Source organism: Rhinatrema bivittatum, chromosome 9, assembly GCF_901001135.1.
Source record: "Rhinatrema bivittatum chromosome 9, aRhiBiv1.1, whole genome shotgun sequence".
In the NCBI taxonomy this organism is placed as follows: domain Eukaryota; kingdom Metazoa; phylum Chordata; class Amphibia; order Gymnophiona; family Rhinatrematidae; genus Rhinatrema; species Rhinatrema bivittatum.
The window spans coordinates 184390527-184417214 of NC_042623.1; the positions used below are offsets into that span (position 1 = coordinate 184390527).

Consider the following 26688-nt stretch of genomic DNA (forward strand, 5'->3'; position numbering starts at 1 on the left):
ATCCTCTGTGCTTATCCCAGGCTTTACCTCTCACTCCCCCACAGCCAAGGATCATCTGTGCTTTTCCCAGGCTTTACCTCTCACTCTCCCATAGCCAAGGATCCTCTGTACTTATCCCAGGCTTTACCCTCACTCCCTCACAGCTAAGGATCCTCTGTGCTTATCCCAGGCTTTACCCCTCACTCCCCCACAGCTAAGGACCCTCTGTGCTTATCCCAGGCTTTACCTCTCACTCCCCCACAGCTAAGGACCCTCTGTGCTTATCCTAGGCTTTACCCCTCACTCCCTCACAGCTAAGGATCCTCTGTGCTTATCCCAGGCTTTACCTCTCACTCCCCCACAGCTAAGGATCCTCTGTGCTTATCCCAGGCTTTACCCCTCACTCCCCCACAGCTAAGGACCCTCTGTGCTTATCCCAGGCTTTACCTCTCACTCCCCCACAGCTAAGGATCCTCTGTGCTTATCCCAGGCTTTACCCCTCACTCCCCCACAGCTAAGGATCCTCTGTGCTTTACCCCTCACTCCCCCACAGCTAAGGATCCTCTGTGCTTATCCCAGGCTTTACCCCTCACTCCCCCCACAGCTAAGGATCCTCTGTGCTTATCCCAGGCTTTACCCCTCACTCCCCCACAGCTAAGGATCCTCTGTGCTTATCCCAGGCTTTACCCCTCACTCCCCCACAGCTAAGGATCCTCTGTGCTTATCCCAGGCTTTACCCCTCACTCCCCCACAGCTAAGGATCCTCTGTGCTTATCCCAGGCTTTACCTCTCACTCTCCCATAGCCAAGGATCCTCTGTACTTATCCCAGGCTTTACCCTCACTCCCTCACAGCTAAGGATCCTCTGTGCTTATACCAGGCTTTACCCCTCACTCCCCCACAGCTAAGGATCCTCTGTGCTTTACCCCTCACTCCCCCCACAGCTAAGGATCCTCTGTGCTTATCCCAGGCTTTACCCCTCACTCCCCACAGCTAAGGATCCTCTGTGCTTATCCCAGACTTTACCCCTCACTCCCCCACAGCTAAGGATCCTCTGTGCTTATCCCAGGCTTTACCCCTCACTCCCCCACAGCTAAGGATCCTCTGTGCTTATCCCAGGCTTTACCCCTCACCTCCCCCACAGCTAAGGATCCTCTGTGCTTATTCCAGGCTTTACCTCTCACTCTCCCATAGCCAAGGATCCTCTGTACTTATCCCAGGCTTTACCCTCACTCCCCCACAGCTAAGGATCCTCTGTGCTTATCCCAGGCTTTACCCCTCACTCCCCCACAGCTAAGGATCCTCTGTGCTTATCCCAGGCTTTACCCCTCACTCCCTCACAGCTAAGGATCCTCTCTGCTTATCCCAGGCTTTACCCCTCACTCCTTCACAGCTAAGGATCCTCTGTGCTTATCCAAGGCTTTCCCCCTCACCACTAAGGATCCTCTGTGCTTATCCCAGGCTTTACCTCTCACTCCCCCACAGCTAAGGATCCTTTGTGCTTATCCTAGGCTTTACCCCTCACTCCCCCACAGCTAACGATCCTCTATGCTTATCCCAGGCTTTACCCCTCACTCCCCCACAGCTAACGATCCTCTATGCTTATCCCAGGCTTTACCCCTCACTCCCCCACAGCTAACGATCTTCTGTGCTTATCCCAGGCATTACCTCTCACTCCCCCACAGCTAAGGATCCTCTGTGCTTTTCCCAGGCTTTACCTCTCACTCTCCCATAGCCAAGGATCCTCTGTATTTATCCCAGCCTTTACCCTCACTCCCTCACAGCTAAGGATCCTCTGTGCTTATCCCAGGCTTTACCTCTCACTCCCCCACAGCTAAGGATCCTCTGTGCTTATCCCAGGCTTTACCTCTCACTCCCCCACAGCTAAGGATCCTCTGTGCTTATCCCAGGCTTTACCCCTCACTCCCCCACAGCTAAGGATCCTCTGTGCTTTACCCCTCACTCCCCCACAGCTAAGGATCCTCTGTGCTTATCCCAGGCTTTACCCCTCACTCCCCCACAGCTAAGGATCCTCTGTGCTGCTTATCCCAGGCATTACCCCTCACTCCCCCACAAGTAAGGATCCTCTGTGCTTATCCCAGGCTTTACCCCTCACTCCCCCACAGCTAAGGATCCTCTGTGCTTATCCCAGGCTTTACCCCTCACTCCCCCACAGCTAAGGATCCTCTATGCTTATCCCAGGCTTTACCTCTCACTCCCCCACAGCTAAGGATCCTCTGTGCTTATCCCAGGCTTTACCCCTCACTCCCCCACAGCTAAGGATCCTCTGTGCTTTACCCCTCACTCCCCCACAGCTAAGGATCCTCTGTGCTTATCCCAGGCTTTACCCCTCACTCCCCCACAGCTAAGGATCCTCTGTGCTGCTTATCCCAGGCTTTACCCCTCACTCCCCCACAGCTAAGGATCCTCTGTGCTTATCCCAGGCTTTACCTCTCACTCCCCCACAGGTAAGGATCCTCTGTGCTTATCCCAGGCTTTACCTCTCACTCCCCCACAGCTAAGGATCCTCTGTGCTTATCCCAGGCTTTACCCCTCACTCCCTCACAGCTAAGGATCTTCTGTGCTTATCCCAGGCTTTACCCCTCACTCCCTCACAGCTAAGGATCCTCTGTGCTTATCCAAGGCTTTCCCCCTCACCACTAAGGATCCTCTGTGCTTATCCCAGGCTTTACCTCTCACTCCCCCACAGCTAAGGATCCTTTGTGCTTATCCCAGGCTTTACCCCTCACTCCCCCACAGCTAACGATCTTCTGTGCTTATCCCAGGCTTTACCCCTCACTCCCCCACAGCTAACGATCCTCTGTGCTTATCCCAGGCTTTATCCCTCACTCCCCCACAGCTAAGGATCCTCTGTGCTTATCCCAGGCTTTACCTCTCACTCCCCCACAGCCAAGGATCCTCTCTGCTTAATATCCCAGGCTTTACCTCTCACTCCCCCACAGCTAAGGATCCTCTGTGCTTATCCCAGGCTTTACCGCTCACTCCCCCACAGCTAAGGATCCTCTGTGCTTATCCCTGGCTTTACCTCTCACTCCCTCACAGCTAAGGATCCTCTGTGCTTTTCCCAGGCTTTACCTCTCACTCTCCCATAGCCAAGGATCCTCTGTATTTATCCCAGGCTTTACCCTCACTCCCTCACATCTAAGGATCCTCTGTGCTTATCCCAGGCTTTACCTCTCACTCCCCCACAGCTAAGGATCCTCTGTGCTTATCCCAGGCTTTACCCCTCACTCCCCCACAGCTAAGGATCCTCTGTGCTTATCCCAGGCTTTACCCCTCACTCCCCCACAGCTAAGGATCTTCTGTGCTTATCCCAGGCTTTACCTCTCACTCTCCCATAGCCAAGGATCCTCTGAACTTATCCCAGGCTTTACCCTCACTCCCTCACAGCTAAGGATCCTCTGTGCTTATCCCAGGCTTTACCCTCACTCCCCCACAGCTAAGGATCCTCTGTGCTTATCCCAGGCTTTACCCCTCACTCCCCCACAGCTAAGGATCCTCTGTGCTTATCCCAGGCTTTACCTCTCACTCCCCCACAGCTAAGGATCCTCTGTGCTTATCCCAGGCTTTACCCCTCACTCCCCCACAGCTAAGGATCCTCTGTGCTTATCCCAGGCTTTACCCTCACTCCCTCACAGCTAAGGATCCTCTGTGCTTATCCCAGGCTTTACCCCTCACTCCTTCACAGCTAAGGACCCTCTGTGCATTTTTCCGGCTTTCTTGAATTCTGTTCAAAGTGTTATAACAGTGGGATGAGTTTAGGTCAGGGAGGGAAATGATGCTTATTGATTTCATTAGGGGAGGGTATGTTCCTATGTGTGTTCTACTTGTCTCGTGCGCTCTGGCTCCCATTTCACTTCCATAGGGATTCTCCTTTCAGAATTAGGTTGCAGGCTTGTGGGGAGCATGAATAAGTTACAAAGAGCTGCCAAGGAGCCACTCCTCCCGATGTCTGCTGGGTTTGTCTTTTCTTTACAGTTGATCGTCCTGCCTGACTGTATTCAGACCTGGGACTGGAAACCCCAGGCCCCTGTGACAGCAAAAATAATAGCAGTGTGCACTTAGTTCTTTCATTTCATGTTTTATGCATGGACAGTGTTGTGTGCACACAAAAATATGTTTATTTAATGTCACTCCAGGTTTTGGAGCCACTCATAAGCGCAGAGTTGCACGCGTTTGGGGTGATTTTCAAAACCATGAACATGCTCAAAACTGGGACTTACCTGTGTAAATGGACTTTGTGTAAGTCAGCTTTTGAAAATTGCAGTAGTCTATGCCCTTGACTTGTGCCTAGGATAATTACGTGGAAGTGCACTTTACTCCACTAAATGGCTTTTGAAAATTGCCACGACAGTATGTTACAATTACACCCGTAACTGCTGTGAAACCTCACCTCCCTGACTTCCATTTTTGTGCAGGTAAAAGTATAAGCACATAAAACCCAAAAAGAATTAACCAAGCCCATATCTCTGGAAAAGCAGCTAAATCTTCCTTGCCGTTAGGGCTTCCTGGTCCGGTATATTATAAAATCATACGAGAGAAGCCAAAAGCACACGCACTAAGATGAAAAAACCCGAAGCTGGTGACTCGTCTGTGCACCGACTCTTGCTCTCACGCACAGGAGCTGAATCTGCAGCCTTGATAGCGCCTGATCTGAGTGGACGTCAATCTGTCCACGAAGCTTCTTATAAAGCAGAAAAAAAAAAAGGACTGAATCTGTTGAAGGCTCGGCCCCCTGTGTGTGATTCCACGAGTCGCTGTTGGAGTAAGCCGTTTGGTTTTGCTTTTCATGTTAATACACTAGGACAGTGGTCCCCAACCCTGTCCTGGGGGTCCACCAGCCAGTCAGGTTTTCAGGATCTCCACAATGAATATGCATGAGAGAAAAATCTGCATGTTATGGAGGCAATGAATGCAAATTTTCTCTCATGCATATTCATTATGGATCTCCTAAAAGCCCCGACTGGCTGGTGGGCCCTTCCCAGGAGAGGTTTGGGGGACCACTGCACTAGGATATCAAGGCCCGGGCTGTGAGCCTTCCAGATACTGCGCCCGGTGAGGCCCCCTGCTTCCTTTAATAAGGGGTTGCTCTGCAATTCTCAGCTTTTCTGCTTCTCCGTCTTTGTCCGCAAACCTCGACCTTCCAATCTGTGAAGAAAACCCAAGGCTGGCGATAGAAAGGAAGGCTCTAGGGGGAAATGGAAACAGGCGTGAGCCTGCTGAGAGAAGCAGAGGGTGGGCAGCCAGGAAAAGGAGGCGTGGGGGTGGGGGGGGGCGAGAGCTGCTTTTCGTTTTGCATTCTATTTTGTGGGGTTTTGTTGTTTGTTTTTTTTTCCCCCAGAGGGGAACGACTACCTGCAGCAAGCGGTGGTGCCTCTGGACTCGGAGACCCACGGCGGCGAGGACGTGGCCATCTTCTCCCGGGGCCCCATGGCTCACCTCTTCCACGGGGTGCAAGAGCAGACCTACGTCGCGCACGTGATGGCCTACGCGGCCTGCCTGGAGCCCTACGAAGCCTGCCCGCCCAACGGAGGCGCCTCCCTGCCCGGCCGCGTCCCTCTGGCCGTGCTGGCCACCCTCGTCCTCCCACTGCTGGTGCGCTGACGGGCGCGGCCGGAGGAGAATCCCCCGGAGAGCGGACGAAGAAGGTTCTCGCCCGGGAGGGGCGAAGCCGTCCCCCGAGCAGCGCGGTCTCCGGAAACATTGCTTACGCGTGCCCGATTTAAACTCCGTGTACCAAGTCTCCAGTAACCCGCAGCCGTCTAACGCCACAGACGGGGAGAAGAGGCAGGGGAAGCCCGGGATCAGCATTTCCTTGACGTCCTTGTGTCATTTCATCCTGTTTTGCTGGGGGGGGGGCCTGGCGAGGCTGAGCCGTTGTCTGTAATATTACGATACATCCACCCCCTCCGCTGGCATGAAATTAAAGCCAAGGGCATCGCAGATTAGGAACGTGATGATGAATTGGCCGCATCGCCAACAGAACTTGATTAAAAAAAAAAAAAAATGCAAACCTGATCCCTGATAACGAAATAAATATAAAAACGATCAGATATTACTAGTAAAGGTGTTTTATTTTGTTACGACTGCGGCGGCTCGCAGCAGAGCAGGATCGCTGATTTATTTCGGGCAGCACAGGTCTGAAATACATTTCATTGCTTGGGAAATCTTGATCTATGGGCTACAGAGAGGGGGGGAAAGCGTTTTTCCACAGTTTGCAAGACATTAACATTATGAGGGGAGGAGATTTATACCGGGCATAAATAAACAACGCAGACACCTGCGTCTCAGCAGCTGATGAAGGAGGGACACAAATCCCCAACTCCCGACCTGTCATTAGCGACCGGGCCATATATCCGAAAGCCTGAACATGCAAAGTAAGGTCATGAATATTAATCCAAACCAACCAGAGCCAAAATGCCCCAGCTGGTAAGGGCGCCGAGGATGCGTGAATTTCGTTAGCCACAGTACCAGAACTGGATCCCCTGCTGGTTCTGATACCAAACACCGTCCAGGGCTGAGTTCATGGGAACAGAGGAGTCCCTTCCTTCAGGTGCCTGGGCTACAGTAGCACAAGGGCTTGAAGGCAAATCAGAATATTACACCAGATCACCTGCGATCCCGGTCAGGGCACGGCTACCAGGGAAGCAGCTTAAAGGAAAGGCAGGGATAGGGCAGCAGCCAGATACCAGAAGATCCACCTCCTCGGCCGCTACGTGTTCTCTGGCTCTACCAAACCTCACAAAATACAAACATAAAAACAATGGTTTCCAGATATGCAAGAAGCTGCGGCGAGGCAGTGAATCTTCTCCCTAGGGTGAAGTAAGTGGCCGCCCGGCCAGCTCCAACCGCTTTTGCACAGCCCAAGAAAAGTGGCTGTGGGAGAATCTCTCCGGACGCTCAGCCAGGGGTTTTTATAGACTAAGCGTTGGCTACAGGATATTTACCGACTGTGAGTTGCACCCTGAGAGGGGGCCCAGGATGAAGGAGGTGTGCGAGCCAGGGACTTTTCCCCCCTTCCTGAATGTGGAGCGCTAGCGTGTCCGCTCTGGGATCCACGCCAACACCGGTGCCGTCAGGGTTTCCATTTCTGCATCCGTCTTCCTCGCCCCGAACATTCATGAACGAGCTGGGGGAAGACCAGAAAAGTGCCGGAGCTAGAGAGAGATTCGCAGGTGAGGTGGATGTCCCGCCTTCTTGGGGGTATTAAAATCTCACACGCACGATGACGGAGAGACGTGGTACAACCCCCACGGGTGGCACAGGGTGTGTGGTTAGACTGGCAGTGCTGGGCAAGGGGGACCTTAGGTAATGTAAAACCTGCTTAAGGCTGCTGTGTCCATTGTTTTCTCTCCTCTCTCTAACCACATCCCTTTGATTCGTAAACCTCAACAGCGTTCCTGAGGTCCCTACAGTCGCCCTGAGGAAGCATCTGATACTGTGCTGAGGTGTGCAGGGGGGGGGGGGGGTGGGGAGGACCTCAGGGGAAGACCTCTGTCCTCCCATCACATGGGAAATGATGAGGTAACGTGGTAGAAGAGGAGAGTCCTGCCCATCCACTTGTGACCAAGGTTCTCCAAGACTGAGGAAATGGTGGAACGTGTTTAACAGTTCTTGCAGAGAGGTTTTGCCCAATTCTGTGCCTCACATCCAGAGCAATGCAGTCCAGAAAGTAACAAACAAGGGACGTAAAGCAACAAGGTACACATTCAGGTTACCGCCGGAGAGCGCTGGCACGTTACGTGGCTCTCCTCCCCGTCTGTCAGCTTTAATTCCACTTCTCTTCCATTTTATTACAGAGTTCGTTATATTCTAAAACAAAAAACCACTATGATACAGTATAACTTATAGCAGCATTTTTTTTCATCCTAGCAGCCAAACGTAGAACCGCATCATGCACCCTTCCAAGGGTAGAAAACGATCTGGGGGTGGGGGGGGTGGGGAGGGGTCTCCCTCTATTTCCCTGCCGCGTGATCCGGTTGCTCGGCCCGCTGCTAAGTGGAGTTTAGCGCAGAGCCCAGATGCACAGTCATAGGTAGTTTAGATCGGGCCTAAGGTTGGCAGCTGTTTTCCCGTCACTCTGTCTCTTTCCCCGTGTCCTGGGCACCACCACAGGGGTCGCGGCTGCAGCTCAGCCTTCCCTGGCCATGCAGAGGACGTCCCCTTGATTTTAAATCCTTCTCCAGAAGATTCTTGATTGGATCCAACCAGCGACCCTTCGAGTCTTGTCTCCTCCGAACGCTTAGAAATATTTCCCTTGATTTGAAAGGAGTTGCATCTTTTCCTAGCTGGAGCCTGTACCCTCCAGCGCTCAGTTCCAGCTCTCTCAACCAAGAGGCAAGAGCGGACACCGCGATCGTCTCTTGGAAGCCAAGAGATGTCGTCGTGACAAGTTGGCAGAGCAAAGGCGTAGTCAGTTTTGTTTTTTTTTTTTGTAAGGAACATGAAAATACAAATAAGTGCAGATAGGTAAGAGGCCAGCTGGCACGAAGGGTCACAGGGGTCACCAGACGGAGCACTTGTGCACGGGATTCATGGGGGAGTTTTTCGGGCAGTGGAAGACTCTTCCAAACTCATGGAACTGCGAGACGCTGCCGATGACTCTGAGAGAGAGAAGGAAAAGAGAGAGAGAGAACGCATTCAGTGCACGGGGGTGAAGGATGGGGCGTGCAGGTCTGAACGCTTCTCCTGTGGGGAGAAACATTTACCAATTAAATACGAAATACAGGGGGACAGGTGTAAAGCAAGGGACCGGTTCCGTCACCCCTCCCCCCCATACCCCTGGAGTACCTGTAGTGCTCTGGTGCGTGTTTGTCAGTCAGGACCTGCAGGTAAATACTTTGCGACCTTCGCTTGATGCACCAGTTCTGGACAGGAGAAAGAAAAGAGACAGCTGACTGCAGTTGAAAGGGTCCGGCTGCAACCTCCCCAGAGAGGCTCGCTGCCAAAAAAAAAATTATATCCCCAAAACCTAAGAGCTCTGCTGTGGCTCTGCCACTAGAGGGCACTGCTGCTCCAGCCTGGATCCTTCTCTCCCATGTCTGCAAAATCTTTGATCTCCTAAAAAAATTCGCTCCCCACACCTCTGGACATTTTGCTGTATAAGAAATTGTAGCAGACCCTGGAGAAGTCTGAATTAGTAAATGAGAAACAGTATTAATTATTGGGGCAGTGTGTATTAATATTAATATGTACCTGGTGGGTGAGAAGGCAGAACACAGGTGGCTGTGCCCTATTACCGTCGTGTAAACAGGACTAGGAGGTGTCATGGTGCCTTCCACCCCGCTGCTCGTCGGCAGCTCCTGTTCTCTCCACCCTTCCCTTCTGTCATTCCTCCCCTGCCTCTTCCCCTCTCCCTGCACATGCAGATGGTTGGTGCACGTTACCTGTGCGAACGCGATGAAAAACAGCTGTTCATGCGTATACTTCAGCCGATGGAGGGGGCGCTCCGGACCATGTTCTCTCACCCACTTCTGATAGGCCTAAAAAGCAAGACCAAGGAAGTGAAGGCACATCAAGAAATGAGCATTTTTATATATTAGAGGGAATCCAAAGAGGACCACTGGCCATAGTCTGCAGAAGTCCCCCCTGCAGGGTCGCTCATTGTAGGAGTCTGTACCGTATACTAGTATATGCCACATCCAGAGCTGTATCACAGGAATACCGCATTACGGTGTGCCAAGCCCAGAGCCCTACCACAGGAACACCGCATTACAGTGTGCCAAACCCACAGACTTACCACAAGAATACCATGCTACAATGTACCAAGCACAGAACTCTACCACGGTAATACCTCACTACAATGTTCCAAACCCAGAACCTTACTACAGGAATACCGCACTATCATGTGCCAAACCCACAGCCTTACCACAGGAACACTATGCCACAATATGCCAAACCCAGAACCTTACCACAGGAATACCAGAGTAGTGTGCCAAACAGAGAACCTTACCACAGGAATACCACAGTAGTGTGCCAAACAGAACCCTACCACAGGAATACCACAGTAGTGTGCCAAACAGAACCCTACCACAGGAGTGTGCCAAACCCAGAACCTTACCACAGGAATACCGTACTATCATGTGCCAAGCCCAGAACCTTACCACAGGAATACCACAGGAGTGTGCCAAACCCAAGGCCTTACCACAGGAAAACCACACTAGTGTGCCAAACCCAGGGCATTACCACAGGAATACCACAGTAGTGTGCCAAACAGAACCCTACCACAGGAGTGTGCCAAACCCAGAACCTTACTACAGGAATACCGTACTATCATGTGCCAAGCCCAGAACCTTACCACAGGAATACCACAGGAGTGTGCCAAACCCAAGGCCTTACCACAGGAATACCACCATAGTGTGCCAAACCCAGAACCTTACCACAGGAATACCAGCATAGTGTGCCAAACCCAAGGCCTTACCACAGGAAAACCACACTAGTGTGCCAAACCCAGGGCATTACCACAGGAATACCACAGTAGTGTGCCAAACCCAGGGCCTTACTGCAGAAATAGTACACTAGAGTGTGCCACACCTAGAAGTTTATCACAGAAATACTGTACTGTTAAATTGGCTGCTAAGTGGCAACACCTCCTGGATGAATGATAAGCTTCAGATCTATGTGGCTTTGAGGTAGGGTGTTTTCCACCACTGCTTATAATCTGAGTATGATATATCAAACACGCAGGCAAATACCTGGTTTTTGCATATGAGGCCCCCTGTTTCCATGAGCACAGCAGAATGCCCCTTGTCATGGTAGGCCAGTGCCGGCCTCGCTGCTGGTGGTGCCTCCAGCAGCAGCGAGGGATCATCCAGCTATTTGGGGCTACCCTGGGTGCTGCCCCTCAGTATCTCACACCCACTTCCCCTTTACAAACCCGTTCTCAGGCTGCATATGTGGCTGCCCATGCTAACACTTAGTACCGGGTAGTACCATGAGGGTCCATAATCAGGAGTTGGGCAAAACAGGGCGAGCACCCTGGGCATGCAGCCTGGATGGGAGGGGACACCAAATCTCCCGTGAGTTTACGTGCCCACAAGCCCGAAGAGGGAAGCCATTCTGTCCAGAGAGGCAGAGGATGCCAGCGCAGGCAGGCAGGCACTTACATAGTACGCCAGTTTCAGGCCCCCCATATCTGCTATGTTTTCCCCCAGGGTGAGTCTTCCATTGACCTGTGGAGAAAGGAGCAAAAAACAAGGTAACACAATAAGTCACCTGGTTACAATCTGCCTTCCTTCTCCATAGAACTCAAGTCACCTGTTCAAGGCCATACAAGTATTAGCTCATGAAAGGGAATCCAGAAATGCATTAAATTAGTCCAATAAAAAGGTAAGGCCTTCTGTTTTTTTGTTTTATTTGTTCACCTTTACTTCCATGCATTCAAGTGGACTAACACGGCAGCCACGCTGCTTTATCCAAGGGGAACGTGGCCAGGGTCACAACAAATGTAACTTCTTCACCCACAGTCGTGCGATCACGGCAGGGAACCTTGTTTGAGGGATGCGGAGGCCCCCGGGGAGATTAAGTAGCTCTCCCAAGGTCACCACAGGGTCAGAGGGACAGGGAAGCCTCGAAGGTGTGTGAGGCAGGGTGCAACAGTCCAGTCACTAGCCAGGCCTGCACAAATGCTGGCCCCGGCAGCCCTATCACTTCCTTCTCTCCCCTTTCTGATTTGCTCAGTTTCCACTCTCCCTGGAAGTTTTCCTCCGGCAGGCAAGCCGCTGCTGAATTCAGCCCCGTGGAGACGGAGTCACCCCCCCACACCCCCCCCCCCCCCCATGGTGTGGGGATGGGCACATGCGGGCATCAAGGCCTTGGAACAGGGAACCCTTGGATTTTATCAATGTACTATTCCTTATACTAACACACAACGGATACCAGATCTGGCCAGGGCGGGTCACAATTACAAAATATTATTATAAAAACTGCAATCAATGCAGCAATCATTCCCAAACACAAAAATTACACACCCCCCCCCCCCGTTAAAACAAAGACCTTCAAGCTGCTTCCAAAAGGAGCCGGGCTGCACCAGACGTGGACGGGGTAAGTAAGGTGGGTGGGCTGGGGTGGGATGCATCCCCTCTACCTCTTAAACCACTGTCAGTTTTAATCCAAAGACACATTTAAGCAGACGGGTCTCTCGGGCGAACTTCTGGCAGCTGTACTGGATCCATTGCAGGTTGTGGTTCTTTTACTGAGCCAGAGAAGAATTCGGATTTGGAGATGGGAACCTCTGTGGTCAACTACTACCACTACCACTTAACATTTCTATAGCGCTACACGAGATACGCAGCGCTGTTCAAGCAAACAAAAAGACAGTCTCTGCTCGATAGAGCTTACAGACTAATAAGACAAAACATACAGGACAAAAGACTAGGGGTATTTCATAAAGCAAGACAATGGTTGAAAAGAAAGGAAAGTTAGTTAATGAGGATAAAAGGAGACAATCAGGCCTAAGATTTAAACATTGTGTGATGGAGTGCAGCGCTGCCGGGGGCAGGAATGGATAAGATACCATAAGGCAGCTAGTAATACTAGAGCCAGCCAGCAGGGGGAGCAGGTGAAGGCGGAAACTACAAATCCCAGGTTCCTAGAACCACCACCTGACCTGTAGGGAGAGCCTGGAGGAGAGCAGGTGGCAGACTCTGACACTAATGAGTCACACAGGTGAGCCTAGGGAGCTAGAGGAAGAGGGCATGCCTAGGTAGCGGCAGTGGCCAGAAAAAGCCAGTGCCAGGAAGCAAAAGGAAGGAAATGGAGGTAGGTTCCGGGGGAGAGGAATCCTCCAGCTGTCTCAGGGCACAGCCTAGCCTGAAAAGGGAAACAGAGAACCTGTACCCTAAGGGAAGTTAGGGCAGGTGGGTTTGCAGGTGGACTGGAGAGCCAGGGGGGCTCAAACAGTACCTTTAATCCAGCACATGTGTTAAGGGGGTTTGCTGGTGAACTGGAGAGCCGGGGGGGCTCAAACAGTACCTTTGCTCCAGCACATGTGTTAAGGGGTTAGATTGCTGGAGAGCGGGGGCAGGGTCATTTGTTCAGCTCCTGAGGGGACGGAGCCAATGTAACAGATTCAGCTACTCTCCTTTATAAAAATGCTTTGAGGAACCTCTCTCTCTCTCTGTGTTATCTTTGGGGGTTGGGGGACTGCTTCAACCCCACGCCATACAAAGAGAACCCAGAAGCCCAGCAAAACCAGGGCAGGCGGAGACCTGAACCCAGGGAGTCCTGTGAGACTGAGGGACGCCAGGGATATCCAGGACTCGCAAGGGGCCTGACCCGGAGGCAGCGGAGCGGCACCCAGGGCAGCACGGGCGGTGAGCCTTCACAATAGTCTTAAACAGGTGGCTCTTTAGGTAGGATTTAAACATGGCGAGAGAGGGAGCAGGATGCACCAGCCCAGGACGTCTCTTCCAAGCACACGGTGCAGCCAGGTGGAAAGCACGGAGTCGGGAATTGGCGGTAGAGGAGAAGGGCAGAGATGAAAGTGACTTATCCGACGAGCAGCGTGCACGAGGAGGGGTGTAGGGAGAGATAAGAGAGGAGAGGTAGTGAGGTGCTGCAGAGTGAAGGCATTTGTAGGTGAGAAAGAGGAGCTTGAACTGTATGCAGGAGCGGATAGGGAGCCCATTCAGTGATTTAAGAAGAGGGGTTATGCGAGCATAATGACTTAGGAAAAAGATAAGTCGTGCAGCTGAATTTAGGATAGATTGAGGGGGGAGAGAAAGCTTGCAGGGAGACCTGTGAGGAGCAGGTTGCAATTGACTAAATGGGAGGAGATGAGAGAGTGGGTAAGGATTCTGGTACTGTGTTCAGAAAGGAAGGGATGGATTTTGGTGATGTTACAGAGAAAGAAACGGCACATTATAGCAGAGTTTTGGCTATGCATAGAGAAGGAGAGAGAGGAGTCTAAGATGACACCTAGGTTAAGGTCTGAGGGGACCAGGAGGATGACCGTGTTATCCACAGAAACAGAGAAAGGAGGAAATGGGGAGGTGAGCTTGGGGGAAAGATAAGGAGCTCTGTCTTGGCCAAGTTGAGTTTAAGATGCGGTGGGACATCCAGGCGGCAATGTCAGACAAGCAGGCCGAGATCCAGGAGTAGAAAGGTAGATCTGGGAGTCAGCAGCATAAAAATGGTATTGAAAGCTATGAGAGGGAATCAGAGCACCAAGGGAATTAGTACATAGTGGGAAGAGAAGAGGGCCCAGGACGGAGCCCTGAGGAGCACCAACTGATAGTGGAATGGTAGTAGAGGAGGAACCACCAGAGGAAACGCTAAAAGTACGATGGGAGAGGTAAGAAGAGAACCCCCAGAGGAACCGCTCAAAGTGCCATGGGAGAGGTAAGAAGAGAACCCCCAGAGGAACCGCTCAAAGTGCCATGGGAGAGGTAAGAAGAGAACCCCCAGAGGAACCGCTCAAAATGCCATGGGAGAGGTAAGAAGAGAACCCCCAGAGGAACCGCTCAAAGTGCCATGGGAGAGGTAAGAAGAGAACCCCCAGAGGAACCGCTCAAAGTGCGATGGGAGAGGTAAGAAGAGAACCCCCAGAGGAACCGCTCAAAGTGCCATGGGAGAGGTAAGAAGAGAACCCCCAGAGGAACCGCTCAAAGTGCGATGGGAGAGGTAAGAAGAGAACCCCCAGAGGAACCGCTCAAAGTGCCATAGGAGAGGTAAGAAGAGAACCCCCAGAGGAACCGCTCAAAGTGCCATGGGAGAGGTAAGAAGAGAACCCCCAGAGGAACCGCTCAAAGTGCCATGGGAGAGGTAAGAAGAGAACCCCCAGAGGAACCGCTCAAAGTGCCATGGGAGAGGTAAGAAGAGAACCCCCAGAGGAACCGCTCAAAGTGCCATGGGAGAGGTAAGAAGAGAACCCCCAGAGGAACCGCTCAAAGTGCCATGGGAGAGGTAAGAAGAGAACCCCCAGAGGAACCGCTCAAAGTGCCATGGGAGAGGTAAGAAGAGAGCCCCCAGAGGAACCGCTCAAAGTGCCATGGGAGAGGTAAGAAGAGAACCCCCAGAGGAACCGCTCAAAGTGCCATGGGAGAGGTAAGAAGAGAACCCCCAGAGGAACCGCTCAAAGTGCCATGGGAGAGGTAAGAAGAGAATCCCCAGAGGAACCGCTCAAAGTGCGATGGGAGAGGTAAGAAGAGAACTGCAGATAACGTGCCGTGGCTTTTTCTGCCTAGATCTGAAACTGCGAGCTACGCGTATTGCCTTCCGCCCCGATCTGCGCATGCTCCTGAGGATGCCGCCCTCGTGCGGTCCTGCGCGTCCCGTCAGCTGGGCCCGGGGCGGGTATCTGTCAGGCCGCCCCCTTGTGCCTGCCGTTTTAAGTCGGTCTTACCCAGGATAAGCGGCTGCTGATGGCGGGGGCTTCCCGGGCTCGTCCTCACTTGCAGTCCCGCTGGCTTTCTTTCTCCGCAGCCTCCCTCTCTCTCTCTCATATGGGCTTCAGCCCTCTCGCACTGTCTCTCAGATTCAAACGTTAAGAGCTTTTCCTGGTTTGAGAGCGTCCACATGTTGCCAAAGTGAAACAGAAGGTGGTAAAAGCAAAGAAGAGGAAGTGCAGAAGAGCAATAACCAAGGCGAGTCCCGGGTTCTGGTGCCTGGTCCACGTTGTCTCTGGCGAGGTTTCATTTCTGGCCTGGTGTGGCAGGATCCCACATATTTTCCTGCTCTCACTGCTGTTTCTCCTCTTTCCCCCAGGATTTTACAGAGTTTTTCCCCGCTCATCACTTTGTGAGAAGTCTTGGATTTTCTCTGTCAGCTTTGGGAAATGTGCATCTCTGATCTCTTTTGCATTTTGTACTGCGTAAGAGGCAATGCATTTCCGTTTCTGTTTCTCCAGGGTTGCATTGTGAACAGAGTCTGCAGTCTTGGGGTTCCCAGGTCAGTTTCTGTCTGCATCTTTCACTTTCTAGCCTGAGATCACTTATCCTGTATTCGGTGAGGGTCTGTCTGTCTGGTCTGCATGTGTGAATGAGGTGAGGGATTCTGTGTTTTCAGTGTAGGGATCTATAACAGTCCACTTTCTTCCCAATAACTGGATCCGTCATGCTATATGTATTTCCTAAGTCCTCTTCTTGCTCTTGCATCCTGGAAGTCAATGCCGGGCTGGGCTGGTTTGGTAGGTTTGCTACGTAGGTGCTGAACGCTTATTTTGCAGAGTTTCCTCTTGAGAGTCACCGAGTGCTTGGCAGTGGAGGGATATTGTTAGACTGTTACTGAGGTGACACCAGAATTTGAATTTTAGTTTTTGTATGGTGAGTACTAAGGGGACACCCTCATTATTAGCGGGGTTCCTGTGGACGCCGAATGTGCAGGGTTTCTGTCCCATTCTGTACAGGCCCCAGGACTGGGTTGAACGATGCTAGTGAATAATTTCAGCACTGGTGTTACTGGGAGGGGGGCGGGGGGTGTGGGGTTGGAACTGGCCAGCGGTTTCATTTTCTGTCTCAGCCGGCGTTCGTGCTCATGCCGAGTGCCCTCACGCGCGTTAGCTTGCACAGGAGCAAAGAGGACTGGCCCTGCATACGGGAGGAGACTGGTGACCGGTCCTGGCTAGCTGGACATCCTGAAGAACATTCAAGATGCCCGAGGCCACTTCAGGCCTACGCAGAGTGTGGGCACCTCCTTATCAGAAGAGACTTCACGGGCGAGTCAGGCGCGGCGCATTTCCAGGTGATGCAGAGAGAGAGAGAGAGGCGGGCCCCTCCCAGCACGTGCCTGGTGAAACCTGGCACCCTTACCCGCTGATTGTAGACGGTGAAGTTGTCGTACAGGTTCACAATGCATTCAGCCTTCTTCAGGAATTTCCTGTACGAGTCTTCGGTCCACCAGTGCATCAGGTTGCCATGGCGATCGTACTGTCCTCCTACGAAAAGAGGAAACATCTGTCACCATCTGGGAACCTCCCCACAGAAACGCTGTGGGTAGGGTAGGAAGAGACCTTCCAGCAGCCCTCGCGCCCTTCTGCAGATCCCACCTCTCCCACACCCCCCATGTACACAGGGACCTCCTTATTTGTTCTGCTTAAAAATTGAAAGCTGAACTCTTACTTTAGGAGATTCAGATTGACCGGGGATATGGGGGATCAATTTGCCAGTTATGCATTTGCAATAAAAAGCAAGAGATATAAATTGCTGCACCGTGCTTATGGGTGGCCTCTGTATTTCTCTTGGTTTAGTAACTGGAATCCTCTCCATTGGAAAGGACGTGGGGATTTGGGGGAGCTTCGTGATGGGGTGAAGACGCTCTGGGCAGATGTACAGAAGACAGGGGAAACTATTGCAGGTCGTACAACAGTATTGTCTCCCCAATTACAGTTATCGGCTTGATGGGGTGAACAGGGCCTCTCCAAGCCTATTAAGAGACCACGGGACGATTGACCGGGAAGTCCTACTTTTAGAAAATGTCCCCTCCAATGAATTTCTGGCCTAATCTGGTTTCCGAGCCTGCTGTACTGGAGCGGATCGCTTTTGCTTTAAAAGGAAAACTTCAATGCTGCCGATCCTGGACTTGGCGTCCTTCCACGGTTTCATTTGGAGCTCTGTTGTTTTGCTTGACAGGTGCTTTTCCATTGTATCTGTGCGACTGCCTCTTTCCCTCTGACTATGCGCATCATTTACATTGTTTAGAGGCTTGAGAACGGTTCATGTTCTCCTTTGTATCAGTTTAAAAAAAAAAAAAAATTGGAAGTTGAGTCATCGGGGTGGGAATCTGGAGACTCATTTGCTGCAATGGGGATTGTTCTGAATTTTCAAATGAGAGAGTCTGGATATGGAGACAAACTTTTCTCACCAATCCGCCGTCACTCGGTGTGCAGTCCTCCTCTTCCTCGATTCCTGGCCCGTGTTTGAGCCTAGGCTTGCAGAGCGGCCGTAGAGAGGCCTTCTCAGCTGTCTCTGGCAGTTGATGTGGTTTCTGGTTTGGAAATCTCCTGGGGGCATGGGGCCAGTGGATTATTCTTTCTTAGGGATTGTAAGGGTCACGGGGTGTAGCATCCATAGCGCACAGTGGTGCATAGGCACCATCTACTTTAAAATGGGGCTTGCCGAGCAACTCCAGCTTGGGAAGCTATCACTTCTCCTCTGGCTCTCCCCCCCATCACTAAGCTGCATATGTACACTTGTGCAGAACTTATCCTGCGGGCGTGCAAGGCTCGCCTCCTTCCCAGTGCAGGAAGCCTGGCTGGGCTAGGGTGGAGCCCATCCCTCCATAGCCCAAGAAGAAGAGGAGGCCGGTGGGCCAGGGTGGAGCCTATCCCACCGTGGTCCAAAGAGAAGAAGAGGCCAGCGGGAGGGTGGCAGAGCCCATCCTGCCATGGCCCAAAGCAAACATGAGGCTGTGTATGTGTGTGAGAGCCTGTGGGTGTGTGTATATGTCTGTACAAGAGCCTGTATGTGTGAGAGCCTGTGTACATGTCTGAAAGCATGTGTGTGGCTGTGTGAGATCTTGTGTGCCTGTGTGTGTTTTTCTGTGAGAGAGCCTGTAGGTGTGCGTTTATGTCTGTACGAGAGCTTGTATGTGTGAGAGCCTGTGTACTGTCTGAAAGCATGCGAGCATGTGTGTGTGGCTGGGTGAGATCTTGTGTGTGTTCTTATGTGTGTGTGTTTTTCTGTGAGAGAGCCTGTAGGTGTGTGTTTATGTCTGTAGGAAAGCTTGTATGTGTGACAGCCTGTGTGCATGTATGTCTGCATGAGAGGCTGTGTATGGATGTCTGTGTTTAGAGATTGTATGTTTATATTGTGTGTCGGTGAGAGCCTGTGTGCATGTATGTGTGTGAGTGCGTGCCTATGTGTCAGGTTCTCACAAGCAGGTGCTCACACACAATGGCATGTATATGAGAGAGGGAGTGTCTGAAAGAATGAATGAGTTAGTGTGTGTGTGTGAGCGAGGGACAGAGAGAAGATAGAGGAGGTAGGGCCACACAAACTAATGCATGATAATCTCCGGATGACCGGAAATCAAAAGATCCCAGGTACTGGGATCATGAGATTTTTTAATCCTTATTAGTTTTAAATTATGGGGTCTAATTTGATGTTTCTATTTTTAAATATATTTTTTTATATTAGAACATTGGATGCTTTATTCATCAGAGGTTTTGAAATATTTTATTGGTGTCTGGGGAATATTAGAACAAATTTATGCAAGGTTTTTTTTAATTATTGGATGTTCGTCTGCTGTTTTGACATTTTATTCTTTTTATTAGTATGGTTTTAATATTATGAATGCTGTTTTATATCTCTTGATTTTATTGCTTGATGTTTTGTGAGGAATGACGACGTTTCTGTTCTTTTATTGTTGCTGTGCACAGCACAGTTGGGATTGTGGTTTCCAGTTCAGTTTTTGTTTGCGCATTTCTATTCTGCAGTTGGTGAGGGGTCTGTCTATATTTTAAAGATCCGTTTCTTGTGTAGCTTTAATTCTTGCTGTGAAAACGATGGGGCTTATCACTGGCTTTTAAGTCGTTATGGTTCTTTCTTCCTCATTTCTGTTTTAAACAGAAGTTTGCTCTTTATTAATTTCACTTGCCTACATAAAATGGTTTTGAATGTTCTTGCAGAAAGTATTTTATTGTAACCGCCGTTAGTAGATTAGGTGATTATTTAAAGGGATTAGCTAAGGTCCCCTCTAAGGATTGGGTTGCTGTGAGCATAAAACTGATAGGCTTTTTGCATCAAAGAAAGTAGAGCTCACGGGATAATGTAGGAGGGTGGTCTGTGCTCTAGGGCACCTGGCAGCAGCAAATTTTCTGGTGCACCACCCACTTCGGCAGTCGCCCCCCCCGCCCCCAATAAGGGTGAGTAACCGCATGCACTCTGGCACGCTCTTCCCGTTCGTTTCTGAAAGAGTTCGCGCTCGTGTTACTTCACAGCTGAGGTTGTTCCAGGTTTTGGTGACCCTTTCTAAAAGGTTCTGCTTCCCCCAGCTGCCCCGGCCCCTTCGGATCAGCTTACCCCAGTCGTCGTAGCCGTGGGTCAGCTCGTGCCCAATGATGGTACCGATGCCCCCATAGTTCAGAGACCTGCAGGGGGCAACAATGAAGTTCAGCGTGCAGAGCAGCTCCTACCCCCCTCCTGTCCCCACCAGAACGCATCAGGGTCTCGCGGTACAGCTTAGTGGAACTCCCTCACGATACAGCTCAACGCAGGCAAAAAGAAACAGGGCCACACCTCCAAGTTTTAAGAAAAATAGTTGACAGAATGTAAAAATATTTCTAAGCATTGCCTTTCTTTACTGCCCTGACCCTATGTACCCCCATCCTTTACAGCAATTATATTCTGCCCAGTCTCTATTTAACTCTTTCAGAGCCAATTGCCCCTGATTCAAAGCCAAGTGTGACCTTCTACCCCTCCTCTAAACACCACTCGCCTCTAGAGCTGAATATTACATGCCAGCCCCCTCCTCGACAGGACCTTGCCCTTCCTCCTTCGGTCACGTATTCCCCCGTCGCCATCGAGGTGAAGCCAGGGGCAAGCGACTCCAGTCTTGGAGCGGCACAGACAGGCCTGGTTTTCAAGGCCATCCACAGTGAACAGGCACGAGAGAGATTTGCCTGCGCTGCCTCCAATGTACGCGGCTCCGTCTCGTGCCGGCTCTCCAGGTCCTGAGCTGCCTTCCCTCCCTTCCGTACACGTTAGTGGTGCTTATAACGGGTCCCCACCAGTCGGGTTTTCCGTCTCTCTCTAACGAATGTGTCTGAGATATGTTTATGTGCACCGCCTTCGATGCATGCAAATATATTCCCATGAATATTCGCTGGGGATGCCGTGAAAATCTGACTTGCTGGGGGTCTGGGATCGGTAGAATGGATGGCCGCGCCCCCATCCCCCCCTCTCCCTCGGAGTCCCCGATTCTACGCTACGTGCGATGCCAGGAATGGTGGAACGAGGTGCGTCCGGCTGCATTGGTGCTGCCTGGCACGGCAGGCTTGGTACTTACTGGGGGAACTCTGGGTTGTACAGCGTGGGCTGGAGGATTCCCGCTGGAAACACTATCAGAGAGGAAAGAAGACCGGCTTTTTAGTAGCAGGCAACCCTCGGTTCCCTCGTCCCTTCACTCCTGTTACTTTTGGCCCTTTTTCTCTTTGCATGCACCGGGGACGCACACCGTCGTGGTTTTAATATCGTTGCGGGGAGCAGTTTCTGTCTGCTTTGGACTTCCAGCTATTTAGCTACAGAGCCATGAACCTTCATTTGCAACCACCCCAGATGGTTTCTCCTGTCTTTATATCTCTTTTCCAACTTGGTCCATCCATTGCAGTGACAATCCTTGGCCAGGGGCCACAAGCCCAGAAGCTGGCTAATATGGATGCTAAGTCTGGCTGCTAGGTGTTGGCATTGAGCAATGGGCAAATCTTCCGCCCCCCCCCCCCCCCCCCCCGGGACTCTGAACCCTATCTGCATAGCATCCCCAGCCCCAGTGGGCCTGAGATGCAGACCTGGGGATGAAACACTGGTCTTCTGCACTGCAGCACATGCACTGGCCAGTGCCCCTCTCACTCAGATCTACAAGTGCCCTCCCTCCATCATCCCCTTGCTCACGTTCACCTACCTACTATCTTCCCTCCCTATTAATCTCCTTCCTCCTGCCTTTGGTTTCACAAAGCTCAGATCCATCCCATGTCTTCTGGCTGCAGTGTACCAATTCTGTTACAGAAGAATCTTCCCCATTTGTCACACAGTGAAAACATGCAATCAGACTCAAAATCCCTTACCCATCTGGTTCTTGTTGGGCAGGTAGTATGCATTCAGGGCCTGGGGAGGAAGCAGCCACCTGCAAGACAGAACAGTGAGCGCTCAGATGAGCTTTTTACCCAGAGGCCCTGAAGAAGAGGAGCGGGCCTTATACCAGGAGAGTTGGCAGGCTGGGACCGCACCTGTCTTACTGGAAGCATTGGTAATTTGGTTGCCATCCCCCTGGGCAGGGTCTTGAAAGACGCATTGCCTCTCTGCCAGCATTATTCTTCCGGCAGTGCGTTCCTTTATTGTTATTTAAGGAAGTACAAAACCCATAGGGGTTTTGTACTTCCCCAGTTGTGGGCAGAGTGTGGAGGTGTTCTATGGGGATGTAACCCGGTCACAGCTCCATCTCCTGCCAGGAGGTTACGAAGAGGACTACACGAGTCCCGGGCACAGCGAGGACTCTGGCACTCCGGGCTCCTGGAGGAGGGGAGAGCTGCTCCCTCTCCCTGCTTGGAGTGGGTATCAGGAGGCTCGTCCACCATTCTGTTGCACCACCCAGGTATCTCTGTTTTCAGGCGAGACAAGGAAACTTAAGGGGTTCCAAAAGAGGGGTTCGGGAGTAAGAATCCTCTTTGGAGCAAGAAGAGGTCCCAGTTTTCGGCAATTGCTACTCAAGGGCCTTGAGAATCTGTGCTTTTGTACAGTGTTCAGCTGCAACTGTACAGACTGGATTTATTTCTATTTTTATACTACTGAAGTATTTTGGATTTTGTCTTCAGTAGGAGCAGATTTTTTTTTTTTTAGGAACTACATTCCTTGAGTGGACTTTTTAGTGACGGGTCGCGTGGTGATCTCCTTTGGTCTTACACGTCTAGCTGTCTCGCACTGGGAGACTCGTAGTCCGGAGCTGCAGCATCTAAACGTGGCCCTGAAAACGGAAGCCGCATCATCGTGCTGGCTGAGAAGGGACATTTCCTGGCAGCTGACGCCCCGACATAGAAGCGCGGGGTCCGAGGCGAGACCCAAGCACATGCACGAATCTTGAGAGCTCGCAGGAGGCTGTGTTTCTGCAGCACTAAAGCCCTTACTTGGTGGACGGAGCGACAGCAAAGGGCTCTCAGCATTGGGATGTTCCAAGTGACCCCGACTGGCCACTGTCAGAGACAGGATCCCTGCGCTCAGTGGAGCAGTGAATGGCACTTTTTATGTGCATGAAAAGTGTGTATGTGTGTGTGAGAGAGTGTGTGAGAGAGTGTGTGTGTGAATGTGTGAGAGTGTGTGTGAGAGTGTGTGTGTGTGAGTGTCTCCTTCCTTTATAGAGAAGTGCCAGGGTGCCCCTCAGCCTGTGCTGCTGGACTCGGGAGGAGAGAGGGATTTGAGAGCATTATGGGCAGTGCCGTGGATCCTTGGGAAGCAGCGACGGATAGGCGCAACCCCTAATGACCACGTGTGCTCGCTGCCAAGCTAAGAACCCTGGGGAACAAAGAAAATCAGACAGAGCCCCATGAAGAAAAACACTAAAATTATAAATGAAGCAAAAAAAAAAGCTCATATTAGTGATTTTTTTTTCACTTGCTGGTGGTATAAGTCCAGGTTTTTCTAAGCGAGAACGTCTGTCACTGTCGTAACAGGGCACAGCAGGGCTTCAGCTACCCCCATCTCACCAAGAAAGAGATGGGGGGGTGACCTGCTGAAGATTGCTAATTGGCTGACAGTTTCTTATTACTTCACCAGATTGATTGTTAGGGCTGCCTTAATCTCCCCACCTGGCCGGGTTTCATTCGTAGAAGAATGAGAAATCGGAGCCCGCCAGTCATCCAGCAGTTACGACACGGCCTTCGGGCAAGCAGGCAACGCTTCAAGCAGCCACCGGCAGCTGCACGGGCGGAGGCAGCGCTGGCCCACGTGCGGAGGAGGGAGGAAGGAGCTGAGGTCCGGGGGGGGGGGGGGGGAAACGGTAGTAGAGCGCGAGTCCCGGGGCTCCAGTGAGCTTCTTGGGGGTCCTAAGCAGTCGCCTAGCGCCAATCCTGTGAAAGGCAACGCTAGAGAGGGAAACCCAAACAGCTTAAGATTTCTTCTCTAAAAGGCGTGGCCGCGGCATTGATAACTCGACTGCACCGGTGGCGGGACTGGTAGCAGTGGCGCATCGGTGGTGTGAGCGCGTCGGCAGAGCCGGTGGTAGCGGCATTGGTAATGCTGGTGTCAGCGATGGGATTAGTACGTCGGCAGTGCTAGCGCATACGTACGCGGTCTTGTCCACTTCCTGACGGATCTTTTTCACGGACAGCTTGATGTTGAATTTGATACTGTTCAGGATGTTTTTGAAATACGTCTTTTCGTGGACCTCGAACTGCAGAAAAACAAAGACAGGGGAGGGGGTAAGAGCAGCCTTGTTGAGTCTCCCTCGCTCATCGAAAGGGCACGAGTACAGCCTTCAAAGGCGGACACCCAAGGCCTGGCCAAAAAGAAAATGTACGGACAGCACCGCCCTGGAACCGGAAAATGAAAGGCTGGGGGGGTCCTTGAAGGTCACAAACAGGTCTGGTCTTCAGGATCCCCTCGGTGAATATTCATCAGATACAGTGGGTAGAAGAGCAAGGCTAATTTGTATAGTTTATGCCTGCTGAGAAGTGGATCTAGCTGTGGCCCTCAAGGGCCACAGGGACAAACAGATGTGCTGTTACTTACTTCATATTCCTTATCAATTGCTTCTGGCTTCAGCAGGAAGTCTGGATAGCCAATCATCACCATCATATACTGGAGCTAGGGAAAGCAATCACCCACCGTCAGCATGACTCAGCCTGCCACCGCCACCGCCCGCGCTCTGCCATCCCCACCTGAATGAACAGGATCCAGAACTGCACGGGCCATCGCCATCTAAACTCACCAGCCATAATTGTTTCGTTTATTCAATTATTTATCGCATTTCTTACAAAGAAACCAAAGGGATTAACAATAAAATAAAACAAATACATCCTAAATCAATAGGGCACGGCAGTGGAGTGGTCAGTGCACGTGGGATATAATCCCCCAGGGAGGGCAGTGGAGTGGTCAGTACACGTGGGATATAATCCCCCAGGGAGGGCAGGGCAGTGAGTGGTCAGTACACCTGGGATATAATCCCCCAGGGAGGGCAGGGCAGTGAGTGGTCAGTACGCATGGGATATAATCCCCCAGGGAGGGCAGGGCAGTAGAGTGGTCAGTACGCATGGGATATAATCCCCCAGGGAGGGCAGGGCAGTGAGTGGTCAGTACACATGGGACATAATCCCCCAGGGAGGGCAGTGGAGTGGTCAGTACACGTGGGATATAATCCCCCAGGGAGGGCAGGGCAGTAGAGTGGTCAGTACACATGGGATATAATCCCCCAGGGAGGGCAGGGCAGTGAGTGGTCAGTACACATGGGATATAATCCCCCAGGGAGGGCAGGGCAGTAGAGTGGTCAGTACGCATGGGATATAATCCCCCAGGGAGGGCAGGGCAGTGAGTGGTCAGTACACATGGGATATAATCCCCCAGGGAGGGCAGGGCAGTAGAGTGGTCAGTACACGTGGGACATAATCCCCCAGGGAGGGCAGTGGAGTGGTCAGTACACATGGGATATAATCCCCCAGGGAGGGCAGGGCAGTGAGTGGTCAGTACACGTGGGATATAATCCCCCAGGGAGGGCAGAGCAGTAGAGTGGTCAGTACACATGGGATATAATCCCCCAGGGAGGGCAGTGGAGTGGTCAGTACACATGGGATATAATCCCCCAGGGAGGGCAGGGCAGTAGAGTGGTCAGTACACATGGGATATAATCCCCCAGGGAGGGCAGGGCAGTGAGTGGTCAGTACACGTGGGATATAATCCCCCAGGGAGGGCAGAGCAGTGAGTGGTCAGTACACATGGGATATAATCCCCCAGGGAGGGCAGGGCAGTGAGTGGTCAGTACACGTGGGACATAATCCCCCAGGGAGGGCAGAGCAGCGAGTGGTCAGTACACGTGGGACATAATCCCCCAGGGAGGGCAGGGCAGCGAGTGGTCAGTACACATGGGACATAATCCCCCAGGGATGGTAGGGCAGTGAGTGGTCAGTACACATGGGACATAATCCCCCAGGGAGGGCAGGGCAGCGAGTGGTCAGTACACGTGGGATATAATCCCCCAGGGAGGGCAGAGCAGTGAGTGGTCAGCACACGTGGGATATAATCCCCCAGGGAGGGCAGCGAGTGGTCAGTACACGTGGGACATAATCCCCCAGGGAGGGCAGAGCAGCGAGTGGTCAGTACACGTGGGATATAATCCCCCAGGGAGGGCAGAGCAGCGAGTGGTCAGCACACGTGGGATATAATCCTCCAGGGATGGTAGGGCAGTGGGTGGTCAGTACACGTGGGACATAATCCCCCAGGGAGGGCAGAGCAGCGAGTGGTCAGTACACGTGGGATATAATCCCCCAGGGAGGGCAGAGCAGTGAGTGGTCAGCACACGTGGGATATAATCCCCCAGGGAGGGCAGTGAGTGGTCAGTACACGTGGGATATAATCCCCCAGGGAGGGCAGGGCAGCGAGTGGTCAGCACACGTGGGACATAATCCCCCAGGGAGGGCAGGGCAGCGAGTGGTCAGCACACGTGGGATATAATCCCCCAGGGAGGGCAGGGCAGTGAGTGGTCAGTACACATGGGACATAATCCCCCAGGGAGGGCAGGGCAGTGAGTGGTCAGTACGCATGGGACATAATCCCCCAGGGAGGGCAGGGCAGTGAGTGGTCAGCTGTATTCTTACCTTTGCTCTTGCTGCAGCTTTAGTTTCATCATCCATCCAATCCAGTTCATCCAGCCGCTGATCCAGGATGTGCTTAATATCCTCTACCAGCTGCTGCACCTGTAGAGAGGAGGTGTATCAGCGGCACGGCTCTTGCAATGCACTAGCACACACCTGGGGCACCAGCGCTGCCAGGTCCCTTCTGGAAGGGAGATGTTCAGAGACTTTCTGACCAACTCCGACTCTCTCTTGTCCCAC

At 52.0% G+C, this 26688-nt stretch overlaps 2 protein-coding genes across 5 annotated transcripts in view; one reads left to right on the forward strand and one right to left on the reverse strand.

The window, feature by feature from the left end:
- The window catches only part of LOC115099606 (intestinal-type alkaline phosphatase-like), a 49659-nt gene extending 43898 nt beyond the window's left edge, over window positions 1-5761 (forward strand). Inside the window, exon 11 of the mRNA XM_029617339.1 lies at window positions 5341-5761. Within this exon, the coding sequence (XP_029473199.1) occupies window positions 5341-5603 (263 nt within the window). The 3' untranslated portion in view covers window positions 5604-5761. The remainder of the gene's footprint in view (window positions 1-5340) is intronic.
- A 293-nt stretch (window positions 5762-6054) lies between these two features.
- The window catches only part of ECEL1 (endothelin converting enzyme like 1), an 88684-nt gene continuing 68050 nt past the window's right edge, over window positions 6055-26688 (reverse strand). For all 4 annotated transcript variants that reach the window (XM_029616293.1, XM_029616290.1, XM_029616292.1 and 1 more), the window contains exons 8-18: window positions 26452-26550; window positions 24374-24448; window positions 23932-24035; window positions 21718-21776; window positions 20943-20994; window positions 19958-20025; window positions 16748-16872; window positions 11105-11170; window positions 9386-9481; window positions 8790-8866; window positions 6055-8602 (exon numbers count right to left, since the gene is read on the reverse strand). In XM_029616293.1, coding sequence (XP_029472153.1) covers window positions 8503-8602; window positions 8790-8866; window positions 9386-9481; window positions 11105-11170; window positions 16748-16872; window positions 19958-20025; window positions 20943-20994; window positions 21718-21776; window positions 23932-24035; window positions 24374-24448; window positions 26452-26550 — 921 coding nt within the window. In that variant the 3' untranslated portion in view covers window positions 6055-8502. The remainder of the gene's footprint in view (window positions 8603-8789; window positions 8867-9385; window positions 9482-11104; window positions 11171-16747; window positions 16873-19957; window positions 20026-20942; window positions 20995-21717; window positions 21777-23931; window positions 24036-24373; window positions 24449-26451; window positions 26551-26688) is intronic.